The sequence below is a fragment of the Podarcis erhardii genome, assembly GCF_964252035.2.
Source record: "Podarcis erhardii genome assembly, chromosome: 2".
In the NCBI taxonomy this organism is placed as follows: domain Eukaryota; kingdom Metazoa; phylum Chordata; class Lepidosauria; order Squamata; family Lacertidae; genus Podarcis; species Podarcis erhardii.
In genome coordinates this window covers 20,313,336-20,339,364 of record NC_138498.1, presented here as the reverse complement: position 1 = coordinate 20,339,364, position 26,029 = coordinate 20,313,336, and the positions used below count along the sequence as shown (strand labels likewise).

General features: G+C 45.5%; 1 protein-coding gene across 1 annotated transcript; it reads left to right on the top strand.

Moving 5' to 3' along the window:
* TRIM25 (tripartite motif containing 25) lies at positions 1-18,528 on the top strand. The gene is made up of 9 exons (XM_081850040.1): positions 1-771; positions 2,347-2,442; positions 4,592-4,825; positions 6,135-6,291; positions 7,167-7,226; positions 7,476-7,586; positions 11,717-11,743; positions 13,514-13,621; positions 14,477-18,528. The coding sequence occupies exons 1-9, from the start codon at positions 130-132 to the stop codon at positions 15,004-15,006; spliced, it is 1,965 nt and encodes a 654-aa protein (XP_081706166.1). The 5' UTR covers positions 1-129; the 3' UTR covers positions 15,007-18,528.
* The last annotated feature ends 7,501 nt before the right edge of the window (positions 18,529-26,029 follow it).

The window sequence follows — 26,029 nt, the reverse complement described above, 5'->3', positions numbered from 1 at the left end:
GGAAGCGGGCAAGGCGCTAGGTCTCTTTAAGTTTCGCTTTCCAATTTTGCAAACGCTGCCAGTTGCTGCCACGGACGTGTTGGACGGCGGGGTCCGCTTCTGTCTCCGTTCCACTCGCGCGCCCCCGCCATGGCTCAGCTGCTGCGCGCGCCCTCGGCCCCTTCCCTGGTGGGCTTGGAAGAGGAGCTGACCTGCTCCATCTGCCTGTGCGTCTTCGAGAGCCCCGTGACCACCCCGTGCGGCCACAACTTCTGCCTGCCTTGCCTGGAGATGACCTGGTCGGGCTTGCTGAGGAACTTCTGCTGCCCTCAGTGCAGGAGCTCCTTCGACAGTCGCCCCGAGCTGAAGAAAAACACGGTCCTCTGCAGGGTGGTGGAGCAGTTCCAGAGCGCCCAAGGCGAGCCCGCCGAGAAGAAGAAAGGCCTTGGAGATGCCACCACCAAAACCACCACCACCACCAGCAGCAGCAGCAGCACCCGCTCTTCGGTGGCCTGTGACAGTTGCCTGGAGAAGGTGGCCGACAAAACCTGCCTCACCTGCATGGCCTCCTTCTGCCCGGAGCACCTGCGGCCGCACCTGGACAGCCCCGCCTTCAAGGGCCACCAGCTGGTGCCGCCGGTGAAGGACCTCCAGCGCCGGAAGTGCCAAACCCACCAGAAGCTCCTGGAGTTCTACTGCAAGGAGCACAACAGCTGCATCTGCTGTTTTTGCTTGGTCACGCACAAGGCGTGTGCCACCGTCCCCTTGCAAGAGGCCAAGGATGAGAAGGAGGTGAGACGGGGCCTTGGCCGGCTTCTGGCGCTGTCCAGGTGTACAGCCGTACCTTGGAAATCAAATGGAATCCGTTCCGGAAGTCTGTTTGACTTCCAAAACATTCGGAAACCAAAGCACGGCTGTTGATTGGCTGCAGGACACTCCTGCAGCCAATCAGAAGCCCCGTTGGACGTTCGGCTTCCAAAAGAACGCTCGAAAACTGGAACGGTCACTTCCGGGTTTTGGTCGTTCGGGAGCCAAGACGTTTGAGATCCAAGGTATGACTGTGTTGGATTCCCAAATCCCGTCAGCCCTGGCCAGCGCAGTGAATGGTCAGAGGGGCGACATGGAGATTGTCATCTAAATTTGGAAGGCGTGTGGCTGGGGGAAGGCTGGTCTGTGTCGCAAATGTTGCTCATGCGGCCTTGCAGTTAGGCACTCTCCTGGTAGGCACAGAGGCAAGTGAGCAGGCTGGTTGAGGAGGGGAAGAGCACTATGGTTTGGCAGCAGAGCGCCCGGGAAGGGGGCACAGTGGGCGAACAGAACCCACCACGTCCCAAGCCAGCTCTCAACCAAACCAGAACAGCACCAGCCCTGAGCTGCTTTGCGAGGCCTTGCAAAGTGGCTCAAGGAGGGCAGTGAGAGAAGCACGCTGTATACCCTTCGATCCATGGACATAGCTAGGATTTATGTTGGAGGAAAAGACACCCACTGGTCATCGTCCTCTGTCTGGCTCTGTCCAGCAGATTCAGAATGAACTGTCTCAACAACATTTTTTTTTAAATTCCTTTCTTTTGCCCCCAAGTGCTCAAAATCTTTCTACTATTTCTACTTTTAGTCAAATATTTCTATTTATTTGCTTGATTTGGGGGAGGGAAGCTAGCCCTTCCCCCTTGCTATGCCCAGGGACTGGGCTCAAAGGACATGTGGCTGTTGCATTTTTATCACGGCACCCTCCTAGCCTTGTGAAGTTATAGTTTCTATGCTGGGTGAAGAGGAGAGGCAACTGGGCTGGTGGAGGAGGGAGGCATGCTATTCAAAAATCACAATGTGAGGAAAACTGTGAAGCCAGCCAATGCCTCTACATAGGGCCCCCCCCCCCGTTATTTCAGACATTGCAATATACAGTTGTACCTTGGTTGTCAAACGCCTTGGCATTCGGACATTTGGGCTTCTGAACGCCGCAAACCTGGAAGGGACTGTTCCAGTTTGCAAACGTTCTTTGGAACCCGAACGTCCGACGGGGCTTCCGATTGGCTGCAGGAGCTTCCTGCAGCCAATCGGAAGCCGTGTTTTGATTTCCAAATGTTTGGGAAGTCAAACGGACTTCCGGAACAGATTCCATTCGACTTCCAAGGTACCACTGTACTCGTATATTGCAACATTTAACTGGTTATATATATATCACAAAGTTCAAAAACAGGTATTGCCCAACCTTAGTCAGGAATGGTCAGAAAGTATAGGAGTTGCAGGGTGTTAATATCCGGAAGGAAACGGGTTCCCCTTTTTTGCTCTAGAGCAGGAACGACATGCCTGTGGATGTCAATAGCTGATCTGTACTCTTAAAGCGGAGCCTCTTTTATTCTCTTACAGTCCCAGCTGAAGCAGAGACTAACAGAACTCTATGCTCTGAACGAGAAGGCTTTGCAGTCCTTGGACCAAGTGCGAGTGCAGCAGAAGCAAACCAGTGTAAGAAATGATTCGTGTTTTCACAGCTTTCTTTTGATAAGAGGGGTGGGAGATTTGTGCACCAAAAGCGACCCGCCTTGAGTTGAAAGGGAAGACCAAGATGGCGGATGTGAGCCTTAGTCAGATAGCTGGTGGCCAGCTGGTTAACATCAGCCTGCCATACCACAGTCTTACACTGCTGGTTGCAATAGATATTTTCTACTATCCCTGGAAACGGCTCACAAACGTGATGAAACAGACTCATTTTCCTACTCATATTGAAATCCTGTCCCTCAATGAGCCAAACTTAGATTCACAAAATGTTTAGGGGTATGCGTATACCTGCGTCTCCCCAGAAAAAAGCACTGTGTGTTTGTGTGTATTATAATTTTTATTAAATTTTCTAAATTACATTTCAGAACATTCATTTAAACAACCTTAAAAGAATGACTTCCCTTCTTCTCTTTCCATGGTTCAATTTGCATGCCGTACATCCCTGCATATTTTACAACATGAACTAAACCATTCAGTAATCCAGTGTTACACCCATCAAATCTTATTTACGGAGTGTTTCTTTTTAAGGCACAACATGCAACAAAAGGTTGTTGTGTCTCCCTATACGGCTCAGGTTTGGGAGCTGCCTTTTGGTATTTAGAACCTGACCATTGTATTATACCTGTAGAGCAGGTTTTAAGGGATGCGGGTGGCGCTGTGGTCTAAACCACTAAGCCTAGGGCTTGCCAATCAGAAGGTCGGTGGTTCGAATCCCCACGACGGGGTGAGCTCCTGTTGTTTGGTCCCAGCTCCTGCCAACCTAGCAGTTCAAAAGCACGTCCAAGTGCAAGTAGATAAATAGGTATCGCTCCTCCAGGAAGGTAAACGGCATTTCCGTGCGCTGCTCTGGTTTGCCAGAAGCGGCTCAGTCATGCTGGCCACCTGACCCGGAAGCTGTATGCCGGCTCCCTCGGCCAATAAACGAGATGAGTGTCACAACCCCAGAGTCGTCCACAACTGGACCTAACGGTCAGGGGTCCCTTTACCTTTAGAGCAGGTAGTATGCTACCTCTGGAGAGTAGCAAAGGGGTCCTGCTTTCATTTCCTCCTGAAACATCCCTATGTAGTGCAGCAAGGAGCAGTCTTTCATTTAACCTTGCGGCATACATCTCTGCTCGTCCCTTAGTACAGGCATAGGCAAACTTGGCCCTCCAGATGTTTTGAGACTACAACTCCCATCATCCCTAGCTAACAGGACCAGTGGTCACGGATAATGGGAGTTGTAGTCCCAAAACATCTGGAGGGCCGAGTACTTCCTGTAACTATGCTGGAGACTTGAGTAGACCCATTCCTTCTCTCCACTCTCCACAGCCCCACCCTCCATCTCTGATATCATCTACCATTTCCCTTCTTAACTGACACCACAACATTTCATACATCCTGGAAGCTCACGGTTATTTGTTAATCCCTTTTGGGGTTTTTTTTTTTAAGTTTTCTTTCTCATTTCCAAAAATTTTCTGTACCTCAGAAGCCTCTCCCTTTTTGTACAAGTGACTCTTTTCCAGGCCAGTAGGTACGTGTCCTCTTGAGTGGGGAGAAGACAGAGAATGTGCAGTTTATTAAATCTGTTGTTTTTTTTTTAAATTAGAAATGCCTATTTTAAAATGCATGCTAAGGTCTTAGTGAATAAAACATTTCATTTTTTAAATAATAATTTTTATTGATTTCCAGTTTCAATCCAATAATAGCCTTATTATAACAAGACCAAATCATAATACAGTTACTAATACCAATTGTTCAAATACCAAATTATATAATTTACGTGAATTGATGGTTTGATTATTTTCTTTATTTCTGCGTTCCAAAATCTTACTAATTTCAATTACATTCTGGTCAAAATAATAATACCTTATACAACAACTGCAGTATTAATAACTTCTATTTGTGTTGACATATTAAATGATTTATAGAACTAAAACATTTCAGAAAACTGTGTTCAACATTCACTTGAGGCTCCAGCTTTCTTCTATGTGATCTCCCACCTTTTTGCTATATAAAAATCTGACAACATTATGCTTATTCAGTACTGATCCTGTAGAGTTCTCATTTGGCCTAATTACGCATTATCACTTTCTGAACTCTTATTTCCAAATCCTTTTTTTATTTGTCTCTTCAGGATACAGCTAATCGGAAGTTGGACCTGCTGAAGGCAGAATTCCTGGAAATTATTGCTTTAATTGAAGAGGAAGAAAAAGAAGCTGTGAAGAAAGTTCTAGCGGAGGAGAAGAGAGTCCAAGATAAATACGAATATGTCTATAAAGTGCTGGGTAAGAAGAAAATCGAAATCCAGGGAGCGAGAGACCAGATTGAAATGACCTTGACAGAGGATGACGACATTACATTCTTAAAGGTAAACCTCTGTTTCCCTGAACCAGGGCCGGATTTAGGTCTGATGAGGCCACAAGCCACTGCAGGTAATGGGGCCCTTTATACGTCCAGCTGTCCTTTGTCAACAACAAATTGTCCCTGTTTTTTGTGTTGAATATATGCTATATGGTAATTTATGGACCTAATAGGTCAATACACAGGGATGCGGGTGGCGCTGTGGGTTAAACCACAGAGCCTAGGACTTGCTGATCAGAAGGTCGGCGGTTTGAATCCCCGCGACAGGGTGAGCTCCCGTTGCTCGGTCCCTGCTCCTACCAACCTAGCAGTTCGAAAGCACGTCCAAGTGCAAGTAGATAAATAGGTACTGCTCCAGCGGGAAGGTAACGGCATTTCCGTGTGCTGCTCTGGTTCGCCAGAAGCGGCTTAGTCATGCTGGCCACATGACCTGGAAGCTGTACGCCGGCTCCCTTGGCCAATAAAGCAAGATGAGCACCGCAACCCCAGAGTCGGTCACGACTGGACCTAATGGTCAGGGGTCCCTTTACCTTTACCTAGGTCAATACACAACACAAAACACTGTTGCTGTATGTAGGTTTTATATTATTTGTTTTTTATTTTATATTTTGGAAATGTATGTCCAGCTTTTTCCCCTTTAAATTTTTTGGGGGCCCCCGAGAGAGTGGGGCCCTAAGCTATAGCTTGTTGAGTTTATGCATAAATCCGGCACTGCCCTGAACTCTTTTCGGTCCTGAACTGATTTCGTAGGGCAGCCTAGGCTTGGGTGCCACTATATTTCCATCTGCGCAAACGCTGCATGGCAGCAGTTTCCTATGACTGCTGCTCCAGAGGGCAGTATGTGATGATTACTGCCTTCTAGACAAAGGTAAAAAGGTAAAGGAGCCCTGGATGGTTAAGTCCAGTCAAAGGCGGCTATGGGGTTGCGCCACTCATCTCGCTTTCAGGCTGAGGGAGCCAGCGTTTGTCCCCAGACAGCTTTCCGGGTCATGTGGCCAGCATGACTAAACTGCTTCTGGTCCAACGGGACACCGTGACGGAAGCCAGAGCGCATGGAAATGCAGTTTACCTTCCTGCCACAGTGGTACCTATTTATCTATTTGCACTGGTGGGCTTTAGAATGCTAGGTTGGTAGGAGCTGGGACAGAGCAACGGGAGCTAGCTCCGTCGCGGGGATTTGAACCACCGACCTTCTGGTTGGTAAGCCCAAGAGGCTCAGTGGTTTAGACCACAGCGCCACCTGTGTCCAGACAGGAAGGGGATGTGACAGTGTGTAAGAGCAGAAATCCTCATGAGATCATCCGCTTTTATTTCAGAAGGCAGCAAAACTCCGGCAGTTACCCATCAAAGATGTCTTCATACCTAAACTAGAATTGGATCAAAACTTGATACACACCGTTTATCAAAAAGCTTTTGGCCTCAAAGAAAACGTGAAACAGTTCTTGGCTCAACCCCAGGAGAAGAAAAAAGAAGGTACAGTGGTACCTCGGGTTACATACGCTTAAGGTTACATACACTTCAGGTTACAGACTCCGCTAACCCAGAAATAGTGCCTCAGGTTAAGAACTTTGCTTCAGGATGAGAACAGAAATCGTGCTCCAGCGGCGCGGCTTCAGCAGGAGGCCCCATTAGGTAAAGTGGTGCTTCAGGTTAAGAACAGTTTCAGGTTAAGAACGGACCTCCGGAAGAAAATAAGTACTTAACCTGAGGTACCACTGTACTTGGCCTGTTTTGTTTACTAGCACGTGTCTTTTGCTTATTGTAGCTCAGTGCACACTTACATGTGTCTGTTTTAAAGACTAAATGCTTTTGGTATAAATTATGAGAATCACAGGTCCAGGGTCTCTCGAACTACTGCTTATAATGACAGAAAACCATGTTTTTCTTAATTACCCATTACGTATTAATGTGAATATGGGTGAAGGTGGGAGCCCGATTGATTTGTAAATTCTGCATAGTAACTGACTTGGAGTGAGGAGACCTAGGTTAGAAACACAGATATATATATAAGTTAGGCACAAAAAATGCTATTTGAATCCCTTGGTCCAGTCTCTTGGCCTCACACCTCTCTGTCTGTAAAATGGGTTTACAAATAGTGTCCCCATTGCAGTGGCGATTCTGGGTAGCTTATTCTAACCAACTGAGCTATCCGCCCACCAGGAATAATTCTTTCGGCACATCGCCTAGGAACAAATTTGGAACTGGTTGCTAAAATAACTTTAGGCAACAGATCCAAACCATACCACCAGATGTGTACACCTGTGGCGTTGTTCCCAGGGGCAAACCAGGGCAAAGCACATCGTGAGAAACTGCATCTCCATACATGCACGCATATACTTTACTTTCAGGAGCCGCACAGTGGAAACCGAAGCCTTTTGTGCAGCCAGGGGGGGAAATTGCTGCACCCAGTAAGTAAAAATGCATGTGACCCCCCCTGCTGCTTGCTAAATTCTTTTTGCACTAGCAAATACGCATCTTAACTCCAGCCTTGGTTGCTAAGTGGGTGGAAGGTCCTACGATAGACGCATCGCTTCCGGTCATGAGCATGCCCATTCCTCCTTTTGCCTGGCTGTCTTTTAAGATATGCAGCAAGATTCTTGCTTGCTGCAGAAGACCAATATGGCCACCCTTCTAACTAGTGTTTTCTTTTTTCAAAGGTGCACCAAAGAGAGACGACCCCCCATCAACATCTTCACAGGAGAAGAAGACAGAAGAGGATGCTGCTGCCGCTGCTGCTGCTGCCGCTGCTGCCACTGCTGCTGCCACTAGTGAGTGTTGAGGACACAAATTATTATTGATAATTTCCAGAGTGTGTCTGTCTGTCTGTCTGTCTGTCTCTCTCTCTCTCTCTCTCTCTCTCTCTCTCCCTCTCTCCCTCTCTCGCCTCTTGTGTGAGAAAGCAGAGCTATTGAGATAAGAGGTTACAGGAAGCCAGGGGCTCCTCCCAAGTTTTCTTACGCATGCAGCCTAAGTTGCTAATCTTTGAGAAGGTGGATATTTATTGTCTTTGGGCAGACAGCTATAATTGTTGGCCTTCCCAAAGAGAAACGCTGTGGCGTAGCGGTTAGGACACTGGATTAAGGGTAAAGGTAAAGGGGACCCCTGACCATTAGGTCCAGTCGTGGCCGACTCTGGGGTTGCGGCGCTCATCTCGCTTTACTGGCCAAGGGAGCCGGCGTACAGCTTCCGGGTCATGTGGCCAGCATAACTAAGCCGCTTGTGGTGAACCAGAGCAGCACACAGAAACGACGTTTACCTTCCCGCCGGAGCGGTACCTATTTATCTACTTGCACTTCGACGTGCTTTCAAACTGCTAGGTTGACAGGAGCAGGGACCGAGCAACGGGAGCTCACCCTGTTGCAGGGATTCGAACCGCCGACCTTCTGATCGGCAAGTCCTAGGCTCTGTGGTTTAACCCACAGCGCCACCTGCGTCCCAGAGGACACTGGATTAGAAGTAGCCCAATTCAAACCCTCATTCTGCCGTGAAATTCATAGAATAACCTTGGGCAGGCTAGACGTTCTTGGCCTAACCTACTTTGAAAGGTTGTTAGGAGCATTAAATGGGAGAGATTTGTGTATGCCACCTTGAGCTCCTTGGGGGAAAGGCGGAACAATAAAAACGAATCATTCTGGAAATAATAATAATAATAATAATAATAATAATAATAATAATAATAAAAAATACCTTGCTCATGTGGCTGGGTTGTCCCAGCCACTGGGCGGCTTCCAACACATATAAAAATGCAGATTTTGGATTCTAAGGTAACAGTAAAGGGCCTGCACACTTTAAAGCCTGTTTGTTGCAAGTCTAACTCTGGAAATGTCCCTAGATTTGAAGATGCTTCTCCCTCCCTGCTCAAGCAATAAGGCTTGAGACCCTCCATGTTATTTTTAAAAAAATCTTATTTATTGCTTTTTCACCAAAAAACTTTACAAATTTTAACATAAACCATGTGCTGCTTTGCCCATTGATTTCCCATCCTCCCTTTCCACAATTTTCATATTATTTACCCTTAAATGCTGCACATTTCACCTATTGAATTCAAGACATCCATTTTAACCCACTTACCTTAATAATTCATACAGTCCTACCTTGGAAACCGAATGCCTTGGCTCCCGGTCAGGTCGGTTCCCGAACGATCGAAACCCGGAAGTGAGGGTTCTGGTTTTCGAACGATTTTTGGAAGCTGAACATCCGGCGCAGCTTCTGTGGCTTCTGATTGGCTGCAAGACACTCCTGCAGCCAATCGGAAGCCACACTTTGGTTTCCGAACGGCTCTGGAATGCATTCTGTTTGAAAACCAAGGTACCACTGTATTTCAAATCCTACTCGCGTCTGTTTTTCTCGCTGTAAAGGTAAAGGGTAAAGGGACCCCTGACCATTAGGTCCAGTCGTGATCGACTTTAGGGCGCTCATCTCGCTTTATTGGCCAAGGGAGCCGGCGTACAGCTTCCGGGTCACGTGGCCAGCATGACTAAGCCGCATGACTAAGCCCTAGGCTCTGTGGTTTAACCCACAGCGCCACCCGCATCCCTTTTCTCACTGTAGGGAACTCTTTAAATATGTCCCGAGTCCTCAAGGAAGAGACCCTCTTATGTTACTGCTCCCTCTCTTCTCCCTAGCTTCCTCTAGGCGGCGCTGTTATAAATATAAGCTCCTTGGCGCAGGCAGCATCTCTTGTGCTGTTCTGCATACCTGATGGTAAAAGGGCGTTTCGGTTGCCAAAGTCCAAAGGTGATGGTGGCTCCCTTGTTCCCTTGTGTACAGCAGGCCTTATTTGCCAGGTGATGACCTGGGCTGTGCCCTTTGTTTGACATTCGCTGCCTCCACCCATTATGTTTGCTCAGAAAAAAAGCATACCTGGTTACTGCAGTGAATAAGGCGTGAGGTTTCTGGAGATCGGTTGGCGGGCCCTTTTCCCTGCCCATTTTTCACGATGATACTGTTGAATTGCAGGCAATTTCTTCCCCAACTCTGCTTGCTTTTAAGAAGGAAGATTCTTTCCAAAATGAAGTGTGTGTCTGCTGATGTAAGCTCTGCCGCTTCTTTTCTGATTAAAAACAAGGCTATAATAACAACAATTTTTAAGTTATTACAGCGGTACCTCAGGTTAAGTACTTAATTTGTTCCGGAGGTCTGTTCTTAACCTGAAACTGTTCTTAACCTGAAGCACCACTTTACCTAATGGGGCCTCCTGCTGCTGTCGCGCCGCCGGAGCGCAATTTCTGTTCTCATCCTGAAGCAAACCCGAGGTACTATTTCTGGGTTAGTGGAGTCTGTAACCTGAAGCGTATGTAACCCGAGGTACCACTGTACTTATACCTCGCCCATCTGGCTGGGTTTCCCCAGCCACTCTGGGCGGCTTCCAACAGGAGATTAAAAATACATTAGAACATCAGTCATAAAAAAACTTCCCTAAACAGGGCTGCCTTCAGATATCTTCTAAAAATAATAATAATAATTTATTACTATATGTAATACAGTGATACCTCGGGGTACATACGCTTCCACTAACCCAGAAATAGTGCTTCAGGTTAAGAACTTTGCTTCAGGATGAGAACAGAAATTGTGGTCCGGTGGTGTGGCGGCAGCAGGAGGCCCCATTAGCTAAAGTGGTGCTTCAGGTTAAGAACAGTTTCAGGTTAAGAATGGACCTCCGGAACGAATTAAGTACTTAACCCGAGGTACCACGGTATTATTATTATTCATTTATATGCTGCCATTTGACTGGGTTGTCCCAGCCACTCTGGGCGGCTCCCGACAGAATGTTAAAACACAATAAAAATCAGACATTAAAAACTTCCCTGTGCACGAGTCCTTTGTGAGCATCAGCAATGGGTGTCATCTTACATCACCCCCATTTCCTTTTTGTTTTGCTTCCCGTGTTGTTGGCGGAACACCTGCCCTACTGACTGGCCAGTCCCCCCCCCCAACCTATTATTAGCCAAACCACCAGAATCAGGTCACAAGTTCACTAGTATTTCTTTTGAAGAATACCACCCACAAGGTAACACATGGTAGCTTATAACGAGTGTGAAGTTTGAAGAGGTTTTTCCTTTTTTTAATGTATAAAAATGGGTGATCAAAGGCAGATAAATTTAGATAACCAGGAGAGACTGAGGAAGATGGCAGAATGGAACATGGTTCAATAAAAACACGGAGGGCGCAGCTAAAAGAACAAGAAGTTTACATTTTAGAGTTGACAAGAAAACAATTAGATTTGTTTGGGGCCTGCCTTACATCTGTTGCAGAATGAGATCTCTGAGGTAGACTGGACTTCAGCTGGATAAATTCAACTCTTGAATGAAAATAAGTTTCAGTGACTCTTCCAGATGGCAAAGCTCTAGTCGCAAGGCACAGGTCTTTAGCATATGCTGAAGTTGCTTGTTTAAAAATATACCGTATTTTTCACACCATAGGGTGCACCGGACCATAGGGCGCACCCAGTTTTTAGGGGGGGAAATCAAGGAAAAAAATATTTCCCCTTCCCAGCCCCAAAGAGCAGCGTACAGGCTGCACACAACCTCTCCCTGCCAGAGGGGTTGCACGCAGCTATGGAAGAAGGCAAGGCAGCGAGCGGGATGGATCCCGCTCACTGCTTTGGCTTCTCCTTTAGCCCCGTGCAGCCTCTCCTTGCCGGGAGACGCTGTGCAGCAGGGTTAAAGAAGCCATAGCCCCGTACAGCCTCTCGCTGCCAGAGGGGCTGCGCACGGCTATGGAAGAAGCCTGCATTCGCTCCATAGGATGCACACACATTTCCCCTCAATTTTTGGAGGGGAAAAACTGCGTCCAATAGAGCAAAAAATACGGTATATTGTTTCATTACGTTCCCCAGTAACCACAACTGTTTCATTTCCTCAGTAACCACAACTGTTTCGTTTCTCCTTTTTTTCAGAGCAGAGAAGGCGACCTGCTAAACGATGTAAGTTCACTCCTGCAAAAATTGTATTGCCTTAAAATTTGAGGAATAGCCAACCTGTCTTTTGAGCCTGGTGTCACAAGAGTGCTCTTCATGCACCTACCCAGATGTGTGGGGCACCTTGGCTCACGGCCCTATCCATAAAATATCCCTGCCAACATCCCGTTTTATGTGGTTCTAAGCTAACAACGTCCTAAGCATATAACTCAGCTGGTAAAGCGGCTCATCTTCAGCATATGACAAAAAGTTGTACAATGAGGATGACGGTTGCACTTCTGTGGGGAAGGAATTCTACAGTTCGGAGGGTTGTAAGCTAATTCTACGTTCTAAACTACAGTCGTACCTTGGATCCCAAACGCCTTGGTATTAGAATGTTTTGCCCTCAAATGCCACAAACCCGGAAGTGACTGTTGCAGTTTTCGAACACTCTTTTGGAACCTGAACGTCTGATGGGTCTTCCGTGGCTTCCGATTGGCTGCAGGAACTTCCTGCAGGAACTTCCTGCAGCCAATCAGAAGCTGCGCTTTGGTTTCTGAATGTTTTGGAAGTCGAACGGACTTCCGGAACGGATTCCGTTCGACTTCCAAGGTACGACTGTATTGGTTTTAAATTATATTATTGTTTTGCTGTAAGTTGCTTGTGGTTGGTTAGGAACCTTGCAAATGAAAAAATGTTTCTAATGTTAATTCCTACTAAAGTTTCTGCAAACCAAATCACATTTCAGATGGGATCAAGCCACCAGAGGGAGTATTAGAGGCATGTAGCGGTCAGGTGAAGCAGACTTGAGAGTCTGCATGAATTCCTTGCTAGGAAAGCATCCTGGCTATGCTACCATGTGCAGTGAACGAAGTGGCCTCTTTCGGAGCCAAGATCCATTTGCTTGCATTATGTACTATCTTTCCAACCAAAAGCATTTTTGTAAAACAGAATAAAGAGATGAAGACTCGGCTTTCTTCTTCTAAAAGTTAACTGTGTTGTCTTGCCTTGGACAAGAGGGTTCAGCCTCAGGAGCATCTAGATTTCAGGAAACAGATCTACTGCAAAACTGGGGAGAGATCTTCCAGTAAATTCTGATCTTCTTTCTGCCCACCCTTCTCCTAGAAGACTCAGAGGTGTAGGGAAAATAAGGATGTTTTAAAATGCCTCTGCTGCCTTGCTTAGATCTCCAGTGGTCCCAGAGTGGGAGGGAAGGAGCTCTGAAGTGCTACTGAACACAAGGACCAGGGAATAGAAGTGTTTTAAGTGATTGAAAAAGGACCTTGGGCTTTTCCTCACCTGGGTTAAATGGTATTCAGCGGCTCCTGGCTCTTGGGATTATTATTATTATTATTATTATTATTATTATTATTATTATTATTATTATTATTTATACCCCGCCCATTTGGCTGGGTTTCCTCAGCCACTCAGCTGCTCCCAACAGAATATTAATAAAAATAAAAAAGCGCTAAAACATCAAATATTAAAAACATCCCTAAGATTATCAAAGTTTCCTGCTTTCCAGTTCAACAGCTGTCCCTGTATCAATTGTTGGAATAGCGTGCAATCTTAAACCCAGTTGTATGGCGAAAAGACCCTTCAGAATCAAGGCGACTTAACTTTTGAATGAATGTGGCTAGAATTAGGCTGTAAGATCCTGTTTGAGCAACCTGTGTGGTAGAGTTGAACAAAACCTTGCAGAAATTAAGTTGCCCTGTTTTGGTGATGGTTGTTTAAAATGTGTGTATTGTAAAAAATAATAATGATCACACGACTCCATTTACCTCCCTTCCCCAGCACAAAGTCCCAGCCAGAGAGCACGAAGTTCTAGCAGGCCTCAAGCAGGGATTCCGTCGATAACTCTGGAAAGCTTTTTAAGTAAATCCCGAGAAGAGCTTTTGGAATGTAAGTCACCTGATTCTGTGTATGCAAATTCAGTTCCCGGAATTCCATCACGCTCTCAACATTCTGTCACATTGATTTGGACTGGAAAGGTCCAGTGTATTTTTTTAAAGTATACACTATTGGCCAAAATTGTGGAAACCTTTTGGGAAAAGTGTCTTTCCGAGGTTTGATGGCTCATAACACCTGATTGGCTCTCTAAACACTCTTGCTCATTGGCTACATTCAACCTAAACAAGTTGTGCTTCCTTTTTCTGAATAAAAATAAAAATTTAAAAAAACCTGTCCAGTAGCACATTAGAGACCATCTAGGTTTCGTTCTGGGTATAAGCTTTCATATGCATGCACTCTAAAACAGAAGTCACCAGACCCTTATATATAGTGGGAGGGTGGGGTGGGGTATTTCTCAGAAGGGTAGTAGGAGATGGGTGATTGGCTCAATGGGCATGGTAAATTCCTTTTCCTGGTTATTTGGTTATAATGTTTGACAGAATTCAGATAATTGAACAAACCTTGCTGCATTACATTCTTCATTAGTTTATATTTCCATTGATGTATAATTTTATGGTATTTCTCCAAAAATAGTGGTGTTATGAGCCATGAAACCTCAGAAATTTCCCAAAAGGTTTCCACAATACTAGTGTATTAATGTATGGTAATGTAACAGTATTGGGTCCCGTCCCCGTTCTCACACACTTTGTTTCTTTTTCCTCACACTATCTTCGTATAAATGAAATTCTCTTAATAGCAAAGACTATTCTGCTCTTCTTCCCCAACCTTCCTCAATTTCCCCTCTTGCTCTGTAAAATTTCAAGTGGCCGTTCTTCTCACTTCTCCCCTGAACTTCCTTCTCCGCAGTTGCGACAAAATTCACTCTGGATTTCAACACCGCCCACAAGAAAGTGCTGCTCTCCGAGAGGAACACCAAGATATCCGTGTCGGAAACGCCTCAGAATTACGCCCACCACCCTCAGCGCTTCACCTACTGCTCCCAGGTGGTGGCCTTCCAGTGTTTCAAGCGAGGCATCCATTACTGGGAAGTGGAGCTGGAGCACAACACCTTCTGTGGGGTCGGCGTCTGCTATGGGAGCATGGCAAGGCAGGGGGCAGAGAGCCGCCTGGGGCGTAATGGCAGCTCGTGGTGCATTGAGTGGTTCAACTCCAGGATCTCGGCCTGGCACAACGACGTCGAGAAATGCCTGCCCAACACCAAGCTGAAGAAGATTGGCGTCTTGCTGAATTACGACGGCGGCTTCGTCATTTTCTTCGGCGTCGGCGAGAAACTCATCCTGCTCTACAAATTCCGGGCGCAGTTCACGGAAGCGCTCTATCCAGCGTTCTGGGTGTTCTCCAGCGGGACCACTATCTCGCTCTGCCAGCTGAAGTGAAGAACGGAACCGCCACCATTTGCTTTGCTCACATAGGGCCTGTCTGTACATTAACTCCTCTCTGTATCTCTCTGTCTGTCTCTGTCTGTCTGTCTGTCTGTCTGTCTGTCTGTCTGTCTCTCAGAATCCTTGGCTTCAAAGCAAGAGTTCACCCTTTTGAAACTTGACATTGCTTTCTGGGAATCTGAAGGCTACTAAATCAAAGCCACAATCCACTAAGAATGCTGTCTTGAAGAAGCCTCTCTGAGAGTGTCCTTAGGAAACTTTCAGAGGTGTTTTCCTGTTGCGCTTTCAGTGGACTGTATTCCTCAGGCACCCAGAACTCCTGGCACGCGTTGTACATGCAAGTCTGGGGCATGTCTGAGCAGACGCTTGCTTTGCTCTGCTTCTGCCTCGATCCCTAATACGCTGCCAGGAGTTCCGAGCACAGGATATCTAAGGTGTATCCCCACTGCTGTGTCCCTGCTGGAAGAATTCAGTTCTTGCCGTATGGGCAGTGGCACACGCCCAATCACACTGTCTCAGGCAGATCAGGCTTCAAACAGATTTCTCTTTGAAATAGTCTGTTGTGATGCTTAGGGCAGTAACTTCCGCTGGGAGTTGCGTTTTGATAAACAAGAACAGCGCAGGGCTGTGGAGGTGGTTGGGCATTCCTGTATCAGATATTGCTAATTCTGCTCTTGAAGAAGAGCAGGGGCAATAAGTTTGCTATCGCTGCATGGAGGAGGGATGCAAAACAGTCTCTTCAGACTAACTACCCATGATGTTATGAAAGGAACCCACCCACCCCCCTTCAATTGCTTGGAACGTCCATGAAGATGCAGATAAGCCCCTCTTAGCTCAATTTGTATCTTTGGAGTCATGGGAACTTAAGGAGCTGATTCTTTTGGAGGCTTTGAACCATATTCAGCATGCCAGGACAGGAAGTGCTCATGTTATGGTTGCACTTCCTGGTCAGAGACCCTTGCTGAAGGGGAACAGCTTCCTTTAGAACAACAACAAGACATCACCAGCAGCAGTCCATGCTGAACACCTTCTGTCTTGTTGACCACTTGGAATAAAGCACTTCACTTCTCACCCTGATCCTTGAAAATCTTAGCTGCTGCATTTTTTCTGATTTTTGAGGTATTGGGAAGAGGCTGTGGGTGAAATGTGAGATCTTTCAGGCTAGTCTGGTAGATGGAATCTTCTGCTCTTCACTGTTGGAGGAGATTTTGATCCCTCTTGTTGGACACATGCAGTTCTCCAAGGGCAGACTTTGATAGTGTTTTGACATAAAGATCACTAGTGTGAAGAACTAGCATGCCCAACATGGATCATGTCTCTGAGTGATCCCTCCTAGTGGGCATTTCAGACTTATTGTGTGATCTGCCAGTCAGCAAACTAGGAGGAACCTGAGGAAGCTGGAAATCTAAGATTTTCTAGTCAACATTCCTATGTCTTAGATTTCTTTATTTGATACCTGCTTTCATGCCTTTCCGACAGTTACACATCATAAGCAATTGAAGAGAAGTTTGCAACACTCTTTATTAAAGAGGAACAAGCTGGAGGCACTGCTAAGGTCTTAAGAAAATGTGTGTTTTGTACTGTTGCTAGTAGGCAACACGTTTGGCCTTTCTAGGGCCAGAACACGCATACTTTGCAAAGATGCTTTTAACCACATCTCTTGCCTTGAAGCTCTCCAGTTTAGAAGCCTCACATGCCAGGGGTCTTCTGGCAGAGGTGAAATGAAAACTGAGAAGCATCAATGCTAGGCATGAGCTGAGACCTCTGGAGAAAGCCTGAGATAAAAGCAAAGTGCTACAGCAGGTTGGCCCACATCTTTAAGAATCAAGCCATGGGTTTCTTCCCGTAGTCAAAGGATCGAGGGATAACACACTGTTGGGAAATAATTCCTTTCCAAATATTCCAAGCAGTGACATCTCTGCATCCCTACTGCTAGCTGGGCTTTTGCACCAAACGACTCTTCAGAATAGTCCAGGAATCTGAGGCACAAGTTACTGAGACCTTCTGTGGAGCTTATGAAAATGTAGTAGATCGTTGGTCCTCTTCCAAAAAACCCCAAGGAAGTTCAAGAAAGCCAGGAAAGAGTGATGAATGAGCTGAAAACAAAGTAGGGTGTGAGGCAGACAAGGGGAACACTACCGTGTTAAGCCGTAGTGTGACTTTGAAATAAAATACAGAATAAACTTGAGGTAACGGAAGAATTGCTAGGGTGGAAGAATTGCTGGAATAGAGATCTGATTATTCTTCTCCAGTCTAGCAAAACCTTGGTGTTCAGGAGCTCTGGGACCACATTTCCCCCTAATGATCCATGCCTATGTATTGTAGGATTTGAGGACATCATCTCCCTCCATAGAGAGAATTTTGGGTGTGTATCCTTTTTCTCATAAGGCCTACTAACTTCTTTTTTGGTAGAAGTGCCCTTGAGGACTACTTTCTCAAATGAGTTGGGTGTTTTACTTTAGGTATTCTTCCTACAAATGCTCGTGGGCTCTTGACACACTTTTCCATGTGTTTAAAGAACCCACAAGATATAAGGCACAGTAGAACCAGTTCCCCCTATCCAAACTTTGTGTGATTTGGGATGTTTCATACAGTGACTTGGTTGATGCCCAGCTGCCCTTCTGCTCTCATTACGATCTGTCTTCTTTGACCTTTGCTGAAGTCTTCTGATTATATTGCAGTGGGTTTTGAGATGGGAATCTCGCTACTTTTAGTCTTTTGCCTGGCACAAATATTGACCACTGGCTAAAAGTTGATCACTGTTTTTGATTGTTGAGATAAAAATGAAAGGTAATCTGTTTCTTCTTAGGTTAAGGCTTGTTTCCTAGCCTAGAATACCATGGGGATGTTATGGCAAGACAGGCAGTAGAATAATACTAATGGATCCAGTCAAGCAAAAATTAAACGTATTATGTCCTATTGGTTTTGAGTGGAAGGATGCTGAGCCTCATCTTTCAACTCTGCCTTGATAATCAGTGATACAATGTGATTTTCTGCTGTTGTTTTCCCAGCCCAGATGAAACCCTTCACCAAAAAGCAATGTTTGCCTAGCAGTGTGGCTGTGTTTACATGGATACATGGTTGGCTCAATTATAATAATCTAGTATCTAAGCTACCAATTTCTGCCCAGCTTTTCTGTGTAGTAAATGAAATGAAAGCTTCTCTTGTCTGCAACACTGCTGGGAAATAACTTCAGCATGCTTGGAAACTTGTATAGAAGCACAGAACATAAAAATAAAAATCTAGCTAATGTTTCTTCTAGTTCAGATTGTGAACCATGTTGATCTGTGGGATGGTTTTAGGAAGCAGAGGTTAAAAATGAGAGAGTGAATGTTTTTGGCATTCCTCCATTTTTTTGCCACTGGGCTGCCTTTGTGATTAGCCTGTTGCAATCTCAGACAAGACTATGTCAAATGTAATGTTGCAATGTATACAAGACTGCACAGCCTTTGTCTTGCAGTGTGCCTTGATGTTCATTAAGCGAAAATTCAATAAAGTTTGATTTTATGATCGTTACCGCCGAGTGATGATTGTTGGAAAAGACAACCTGCTGCTTCTGCCGGGGAATGAACATGGGTTTAACGTTAATCCTGAAAACTTAATTCACTTGTAGGGAATCTCAATTGAAAGCGCCAGGACCTTCGTCAAATAAATGCCAGTGAAACTTGCATAGGATTGCAGCGTCCACCTACACCATGGGTAGGCAAACTAAGGCCTGGGTGCTAGATCCAGCCCAATTGCCTTCTAAATCCGGCCCACAAACAGTCCAGCAATCAGTGTGTTTTTACATGAGTAGAATGTGTGCTTTTATTTAAAATGTATCTCTGGGTTCTTTTTTGGGCATCGGAATTCATTCATTTTTTAAAAAATAAATATAGTCCAACCCCCCACAAGGTCTGAGGGACAGTGGACCGGCCCCCTGCTGAAAATGTTTGCTGACCTCTGACCTACACTGTGAACCAGGAAGTCTTTGGTCCAGATCTCACCAGGAGATGCACCTATCTCACCCATTGGGGGCATTCTTCACTTGTGTGCTTCTTCCTTTGGTGCATGAGCTTACCCTCTCAATGTTGACAGTGCTCTAGTTATCTCCCGCTTGGACTACTGCAATGCGCTCCAGGTGGGGCTACCTTTGAAGGTGACCTGGAAACTACAATTAATCCAGAATGTGGCAGCTAGACTGGTGACTGGGAGTGGCCACTGCAACCATATACGGTAACACCAGTCCTGAAAGACCTACATTGGCTCCCAGTATGTTTCCAAGCAGAATTCAGTGTGTTGGTGCTGACCTTTAAAGCCCTAAACGGCTTTGGCCCAGTATACCTGAAGGAGCATCACCATCCCCATCATCCAGCCCGGACACTGAGGTCCAGCACCGAGGGCCTTCTGGCGGTTCTCTCCCTGCAAGAAGTGAGGTTACAGGGAACCAGGCAGAGGACCTTCTTGGTAGTGGCACCCGCCCTGTGGAACGCCCTCCCATCAGAGGTCAAGGAAATAAACCACTACCTGACTTTTAGAAGACATCTGAAGGCAGCCCTGCGTAGGGGAGTTTTTAATGTTTAATGTTTGATCGTGTTTTTAATATACGGTTGGGACTGCCCAGAGTGGCTGGGCAGGTTATACATAATAAATTATTATTATTATTATTATTATTATTATTATTATTATTAGGCATAGCCATAGATTTGCAGTGATTTCAAAACTGACCACAGTTCCTCATTGAGAGGATCTGTTTGCTGATTCAGAAATACAGTGGTACCTCGAGTTACATATGCTTCAGGTTACATACGCTTCAGGTTACAGACTCTGCTAACCCAGAAATAGTACCTTGGGTTAAGAACTTTGCTTCAGGATGAGAATAGAAATTGCGTGGCGGCTGCAGGGGCCCCCATTAGCTAAAGTTGTGCTTCAGGTTAAGAACAGTTTCAGGTTAAGAACAGACCTCCAGAACAAATTAAATACGTAACCAGAGGTACCACTTTACCTGTTTTGGACCAGAGATGCAGCCACAAGTTGGAAGCAAGCAAGTTTTTCTGTGAAACTTTACTGAATTGTTTGAACCTTGCTTTGGGGCACTTACTATTTTTTCTTTCTGAATTAAAAAATTGTTCCTCTACATTTTGAGCAGAATGTGCAACTTTTTAAGAAACCGCATAGCTCCCCACCCCGACCCACTGCTTCCACCCCCCACCCCAGCCCTCCCCTCCCCTTCTCCTCTGTCTTCAATTGAGTGACTGCTACTTCTCAAATAATCAATATGTCAGTTAAAAACATGTCACGGTGTGGTCATTGTATGGTTCCCATTCAAAGTCCATGTCATTTAGACTTTCATTGGCAGCTATTTTGTCCCATTAAAAAGTTCAAGACAGCAATTTGTGAATCCTGCTCAGCCAAGTAGAACTGTGAAAAAAGGAGTTATTTTAAAAGTCAATTAATTGTGGTCTATTGGAGCCCTCCTCATTCACTTTTTTTTCAGGCCTTGTCACGGGCGAGCATCTGTCAGGTCTGTGTTTCCCAGGCTGCTATCAGATGCCGTTACATTGTAAATAATGGGTTCATTCAGGCTCTTTATTGGACTTTGTGTGGTAGACACATTTGTATATCATTTTACGGTGTAACAATTCCATTTACATAAAATATAGGCAATTATGTGAGCAAGTCCAAAAAGCTGTGGGAGGGAGGGAGGACCCCCCATTAAAATAATAATAAGCTAATTGAAAAGAAGGAGATAATTTAGGAGAAAATGCCAGCACTTCGAATTCATGGTTCCATGATGATTCGGGAATAGAGTGTGTATGTTTAAAGATAATATCAGAAATACTCTGAATGATACCGTTTAATGCTACATATAACGCGTATTCATTGTTGGATAAATAAAACTACTCTTTTTTTCCCTTCAGTGATAATTTATTAAGTTTCAACACTTTTATCATACACAATCGAAACACAATTTCATCTTTGTCAACTTCCTTCCCTGTTTTCCATGTTGTTTCTCCCCTTTTGCTGCATCCTATCTTCTGTCTATTAAATCACAACCATGATATTATAATCTAATTACTTCTGTTGCTCATAGCTCATATCCAACCTCTTTTTCCCCTTACCTTCTGTTGAAATAGGTAGTAAAACTCCCACTAGTTTTGCATATCACAGGGCTCTGCCCATACTTTTCTTTTTAGCACCGTAGTTTGGTTAAAACGGCTGAGCTAGTGATTGCAGATGAAACTGATTTATATTTCTGCTGAGTTTCCGTTCTTCCCACCATAGATTGCTCAGTCAAATGAATAAAGCAAATACGTTTATTTCCAAGACGCCAACAGTTGGTTTGGCTCCTTTGTGTGGATCTAAAATTCTTAGATCACTTAATTTACAAGAGAATCCTTGTGTGTTTGTTTGCTATTTTTATTTCCATGTGTGTGCAGATACATAAGGGGAAACTATTAAGACCTCACTCCAGTTCAGGAAATTTTGAAGAAAGGAAAAAAGCTTTTTCTAAAAGAAGAAGCACTTTTTGTTTCTAGTCAATTTTCCTCTTGCACAGATGGTGTGCCTCTTTTTAAGGCAACGCTTGCTGTCCCTAAGCAGTTGCATGAAATATTTTTCTACACACACAAAAATCTGCCAGAATAACAAGCAGCATTTCTTGTAGTCTCTTAATTAATCAACAAACATTAATATATACTTGGCAGCCCCAAAAACTATGCAGAAGAGCTCTGATAATCCTGAAAGCTTGGCATTGTCTTTTACCAACAGATGTTGTCTTTGGGGTTTGTTGCACCCAACATGTTTGACAAAGGCTGCGGTCAGGTGGTTAATGTGGATCCTTAAGTTCACCAAGGAAAGTCAATGACTATTGAGAACTACTTAACTAGATGAGATAGTGTGGCACATTCATGTGTTTTGAATTCAGATCTCAACCCGTTGGAAGGGAGGTTGGTGGGTAGGCCTTCCTTACGTGGCAAAAGGCAGTTTTGAGCAGAATATGAGTAAAAGCTATGGTTTTCCCAGTAGTGATGTATGGAAGTGAAAGCTGGACCATAAAGAAGGCTGAATGCCAAAGAATTGATGCTGGAGGCGACTCTTGAGAGTCCCATGGACTGCAAGAAGATCAAACTTCTCCATTCTGAAGGAAATCAGCCCTGAGTGCTCACTGGAAGGACAGGTCGTGAAGCTGAGGCTCCAATACTTTGGCCACCTCATAAGAAGAGAAGACTCCCTGGAAAAGACCTTGATGCTGGGAAAGATGGACGGAACAAGGAGAAGGGGACGACAGAGGACGAGATGGTTGGATAGTGTTCTCGAAGCTACCAGCATGAGTTTGACCAAACTGCGGGAGGCAGTGGAAGACAGAAGTGCCTGGCGTGCTCTGGTCCATGGGGTCACGGAGAGTCGGACACGACTAAACGACTAAACAACAACAACAGGCAAATTTGAGGGGGGTGGGCATCGGCCGAACTCCCTTCCCAGGCCCGACCTCCATCCCTTCCAGTTGGAATTCAGGTTTCATAGTCAGTCCAGCCCACAGGCTTCTTGTATATTGCAATTACAGTCATACCTTGGGTTACAGCTGCTTCCGGTTGCATTTTTGGGGTTGCAGACTGCCAAAAGCCGGACGTACCGGAGCGGGTCACTTCCGGGTTTTGGCGGTCATACATGCGCAGGAGCGCTAAATCGCAACCTGCACGTGCGCAGACGCGGGTTGCGAACACTGCAGGTGCATCTTGCATGGATCACGTTCGCAACCCGAGCGTCCACTGTATTTATATCCCGTCTTCTGGCATACAGATCCTCCTGTACAAGCACCAATTAAAATAAATTGCAAGACCACAATGAAAACGAACTTCTGTTTTGGTGTCAAGATGCTCCACATCGTCATGGGAGACGAGATTGTGGGAAGGAGGACAATCTGGGCTGGAGCTAAGCACTCAGGGGCACTGTTGCCTGTCTTTCTCTCTTGGTATCCTCCTCGTGGGTCTGTCAGTGGTAGATGGCGATGTGGATTTTACCACTGTGTGGTAAACATGGGTCTCCATCTCGTGCGTACAGCAAGGAGGGGCGGCCACTACTTTATTTTATGCAGATGAGATGTGGCGCTGATCTAGCCTCCACACAAGGGGTAGGAAGATAATAATAATAATAATAATAATAATAATAATAATAATAATAATAATAATAATAATAATTTTTTATTTATACCCTGCCCTCCCTCGCCAGAGCCGGGCTCAGGGCGGCTAACACTGGTAAAATCACAATAAAAACATAATAGGGGAGGGGGGGAAAACCAATTTAAAATATGGGTTAAAATCCAGTTTGAAAAGCAGCCTCATTTTAATAGTAGCCCATAGTTCAAAACCATAAGGGGAGGGAAACATAAGACTCAGACTGAGTCCAAACCAAAGGCCAGGTGGAACAGCTGCATCTTGCAGGCCCTGCAGAAAGTTGTCAAGTCCCGCAGGGCCCTAGTCTCTTGTGATAGAGCGTTCTACCAAGTCGGGGCCAGTACTGAAAAGGCCCTGGCCCTAGTTGAGACCAATCTAACCTCCTTTCGACTTGGGACCTCCAAAGTGTGGCCATTTGTGGACCTTAAGGTGCTCCATGGGGCATACCAGGAGAGGCATTCCCGTAGGTAGACTCTTGTATGAAGCATTTAGGGATGCCATGGTGAAAAAAAGGTAAAGGACCCCCGGATGGTTAAGTCCAAAGGCGACTATGGGGTTGTGGCGCTTGGCTCGCTTTTCAGGCCCAGGGAACCGGCGTTTGCCCACAGACAGCTTTCTGGGTCATGTGACCAGCATAACTAAACTGCTTCTGGCCCAACGGGACACCGTGACAGAAACCAGAGCGCATGGAAAAACCGCTTACCTTCCGCTGCAGCGGTATGTATTTATCTACTGGCACTGTGCTTTCGAACTGCTAGGTTGGCAGGAGCTGGGACAGAGCAACAGGAGCTCACCCCGTTTCTGGGATTCGAACCGCTGACCTTCTGATCAGCAAGCCCAAGAGGCTCAGTGATTTAGATCACAGCGTCACCTGCATCCCTTCAGGATGCCATGAATAGCCACTGATGTCGCATGCAGCCACTTTCTTGAGTCTTTACTTTGATATGCGAGGTGCATTGTGTATTTTCTGATTCTTTTATTTATCTATAGCTCAATTCTATGCCAGCGTATGGCGCTCAGCTATAAGCAGCACTCGGGATGTTATTTTTAGCCTTTCAAGTTAAAAAACAACACAGTTGGCCCATGCTGAAAATGGATAAAGCACCCCACTGGCCTTTAAAAAAACACCCCCCCCAAAAAACACCAATTTGGGCAAAACGTTATTGGTTGGATCTAGCACTTGTAAGTCCCACATCTTGCATGTTTGGTCAGAGTTGGGAAACCTGTGACTTGCCAGATGTTAGGTCAGGAGTGATGTAAGTTTTGTTGTTGTTGTTTAGTCGTTTAGTCGTGTCCGACTCTTCGTGACCCCCTGGACCAGAGCACGCCAGGCACTCCTGTCTTCCACTGCCTCCCGCAGTTTGGTCAGACTCATGTTTGTAGCTTCGAGAACACTGTCCAACCATCTCGTCCTCTGTCGTCCCCTTCTCCTTGTGCCCTCCATCTTTCCCAACATCAGAGTCTTTTCCAGGGAGTCTTCTCTTCTCATGAGGTGGCCAAAGTATTGGAGCCTCAGCTTCACGATCTGTCCTTCCAGTGAGCGTGATGTAAGTTATAGTCCAATAAATATTGGGGGTGGGTACATTCCTCATCACATTGCAAGGTTGTGTTTCCACATACCCCATTTGCTTAATGCACAGCAGCATTAAGCTGATGTTATATCTTTTTGAATTTAGCGGTCAGGTTGCTCACTGGAGCAAGACGGTTTGAGTATATTACACCAATCCTGGTCCAACTGCACTGGCTACCAATTAGTTTCTGGGCCCAAATCAAAGTGCTGGTTTTGACCTATGAAGCCTTAAGCAGCTCAGGACCACAATACCTGAAGGACCACCTCTTTCCATATGAACCTACCCGGACCCTAAGATCACCTTCTGAGGCCCTTCTTTGTGTGCCGCCTCCTCAAGTTGTTTGGAGGGTGGCAACACGAGAACGGGGCCTTCTCTGCAGTGGCTCCCCATCTGTGGAATGCTCTCCCCAGGGAAGTTCGCCTGGCGCCTTCATTATACACCTTTAGGCGCCTGGCAAAAACATTCCTTTTTAACCAGGCCTTTGGTTGACCTGATTGACATCCTATACCCTTTTAAAATGTGGCTCTTTTCTGGGTTTTTTCTTTATTGGGTTGCTGTTTTTATTCTGATTATATATGTTGTGATCTTTTCTGTGAACTGCCCTGAGACCTCCGGGGATTGGGTAGTACTCAATAAATAATAATAATAATAACTTTTAGCTAGCAAGAGTATGCATAGTGCATATGTGTAAAAGATATCTGTAACGGCCAAGTATAACCTGGAGTTCATACCTTGGAATGTATTTTGCCGCTATCGCAATAGCATAGAAAGCCAGTGTGGTCTAGGGGCTAATGTCAGACTAGGACTCGGGAGACCAGAGTTCAAATCCACACTTGGGTGGTGGTGGTGATGATGATGGTGAATAATAATAATAATAATAATAATAATAATAATAATAATTTATACCCCGCCCATCTGGCTGGGTTTCTCCAGCCACTCTGGGAGGCTGCCAACAGATTAAAAACAGAATAAAACATCACACATTAAAAACTTCCCTAAACTTTGTGACTTTGGGCCAGCTACTGCATCTTAGTGCAACTTACCTCACAGTGTTGATGTGGGCATTAAATAAGGAGGGGGAGAACCAAATACAGCACCTTGAGCTTGGAGAAAAGGTAGGCTACAAACAGGGGTGCCAACCTGAATAAAACATTGGGGGGCCAGTAAGCCCCACCTGCATAAAATTGATCACATGATGTGGCACACACACATCATTTGAATTGCAATGCCCATCAACTTTGGATGTGGGGGTGGCCTGGCCCCTTCAAATATTTCATGGGGGGGGGCAGA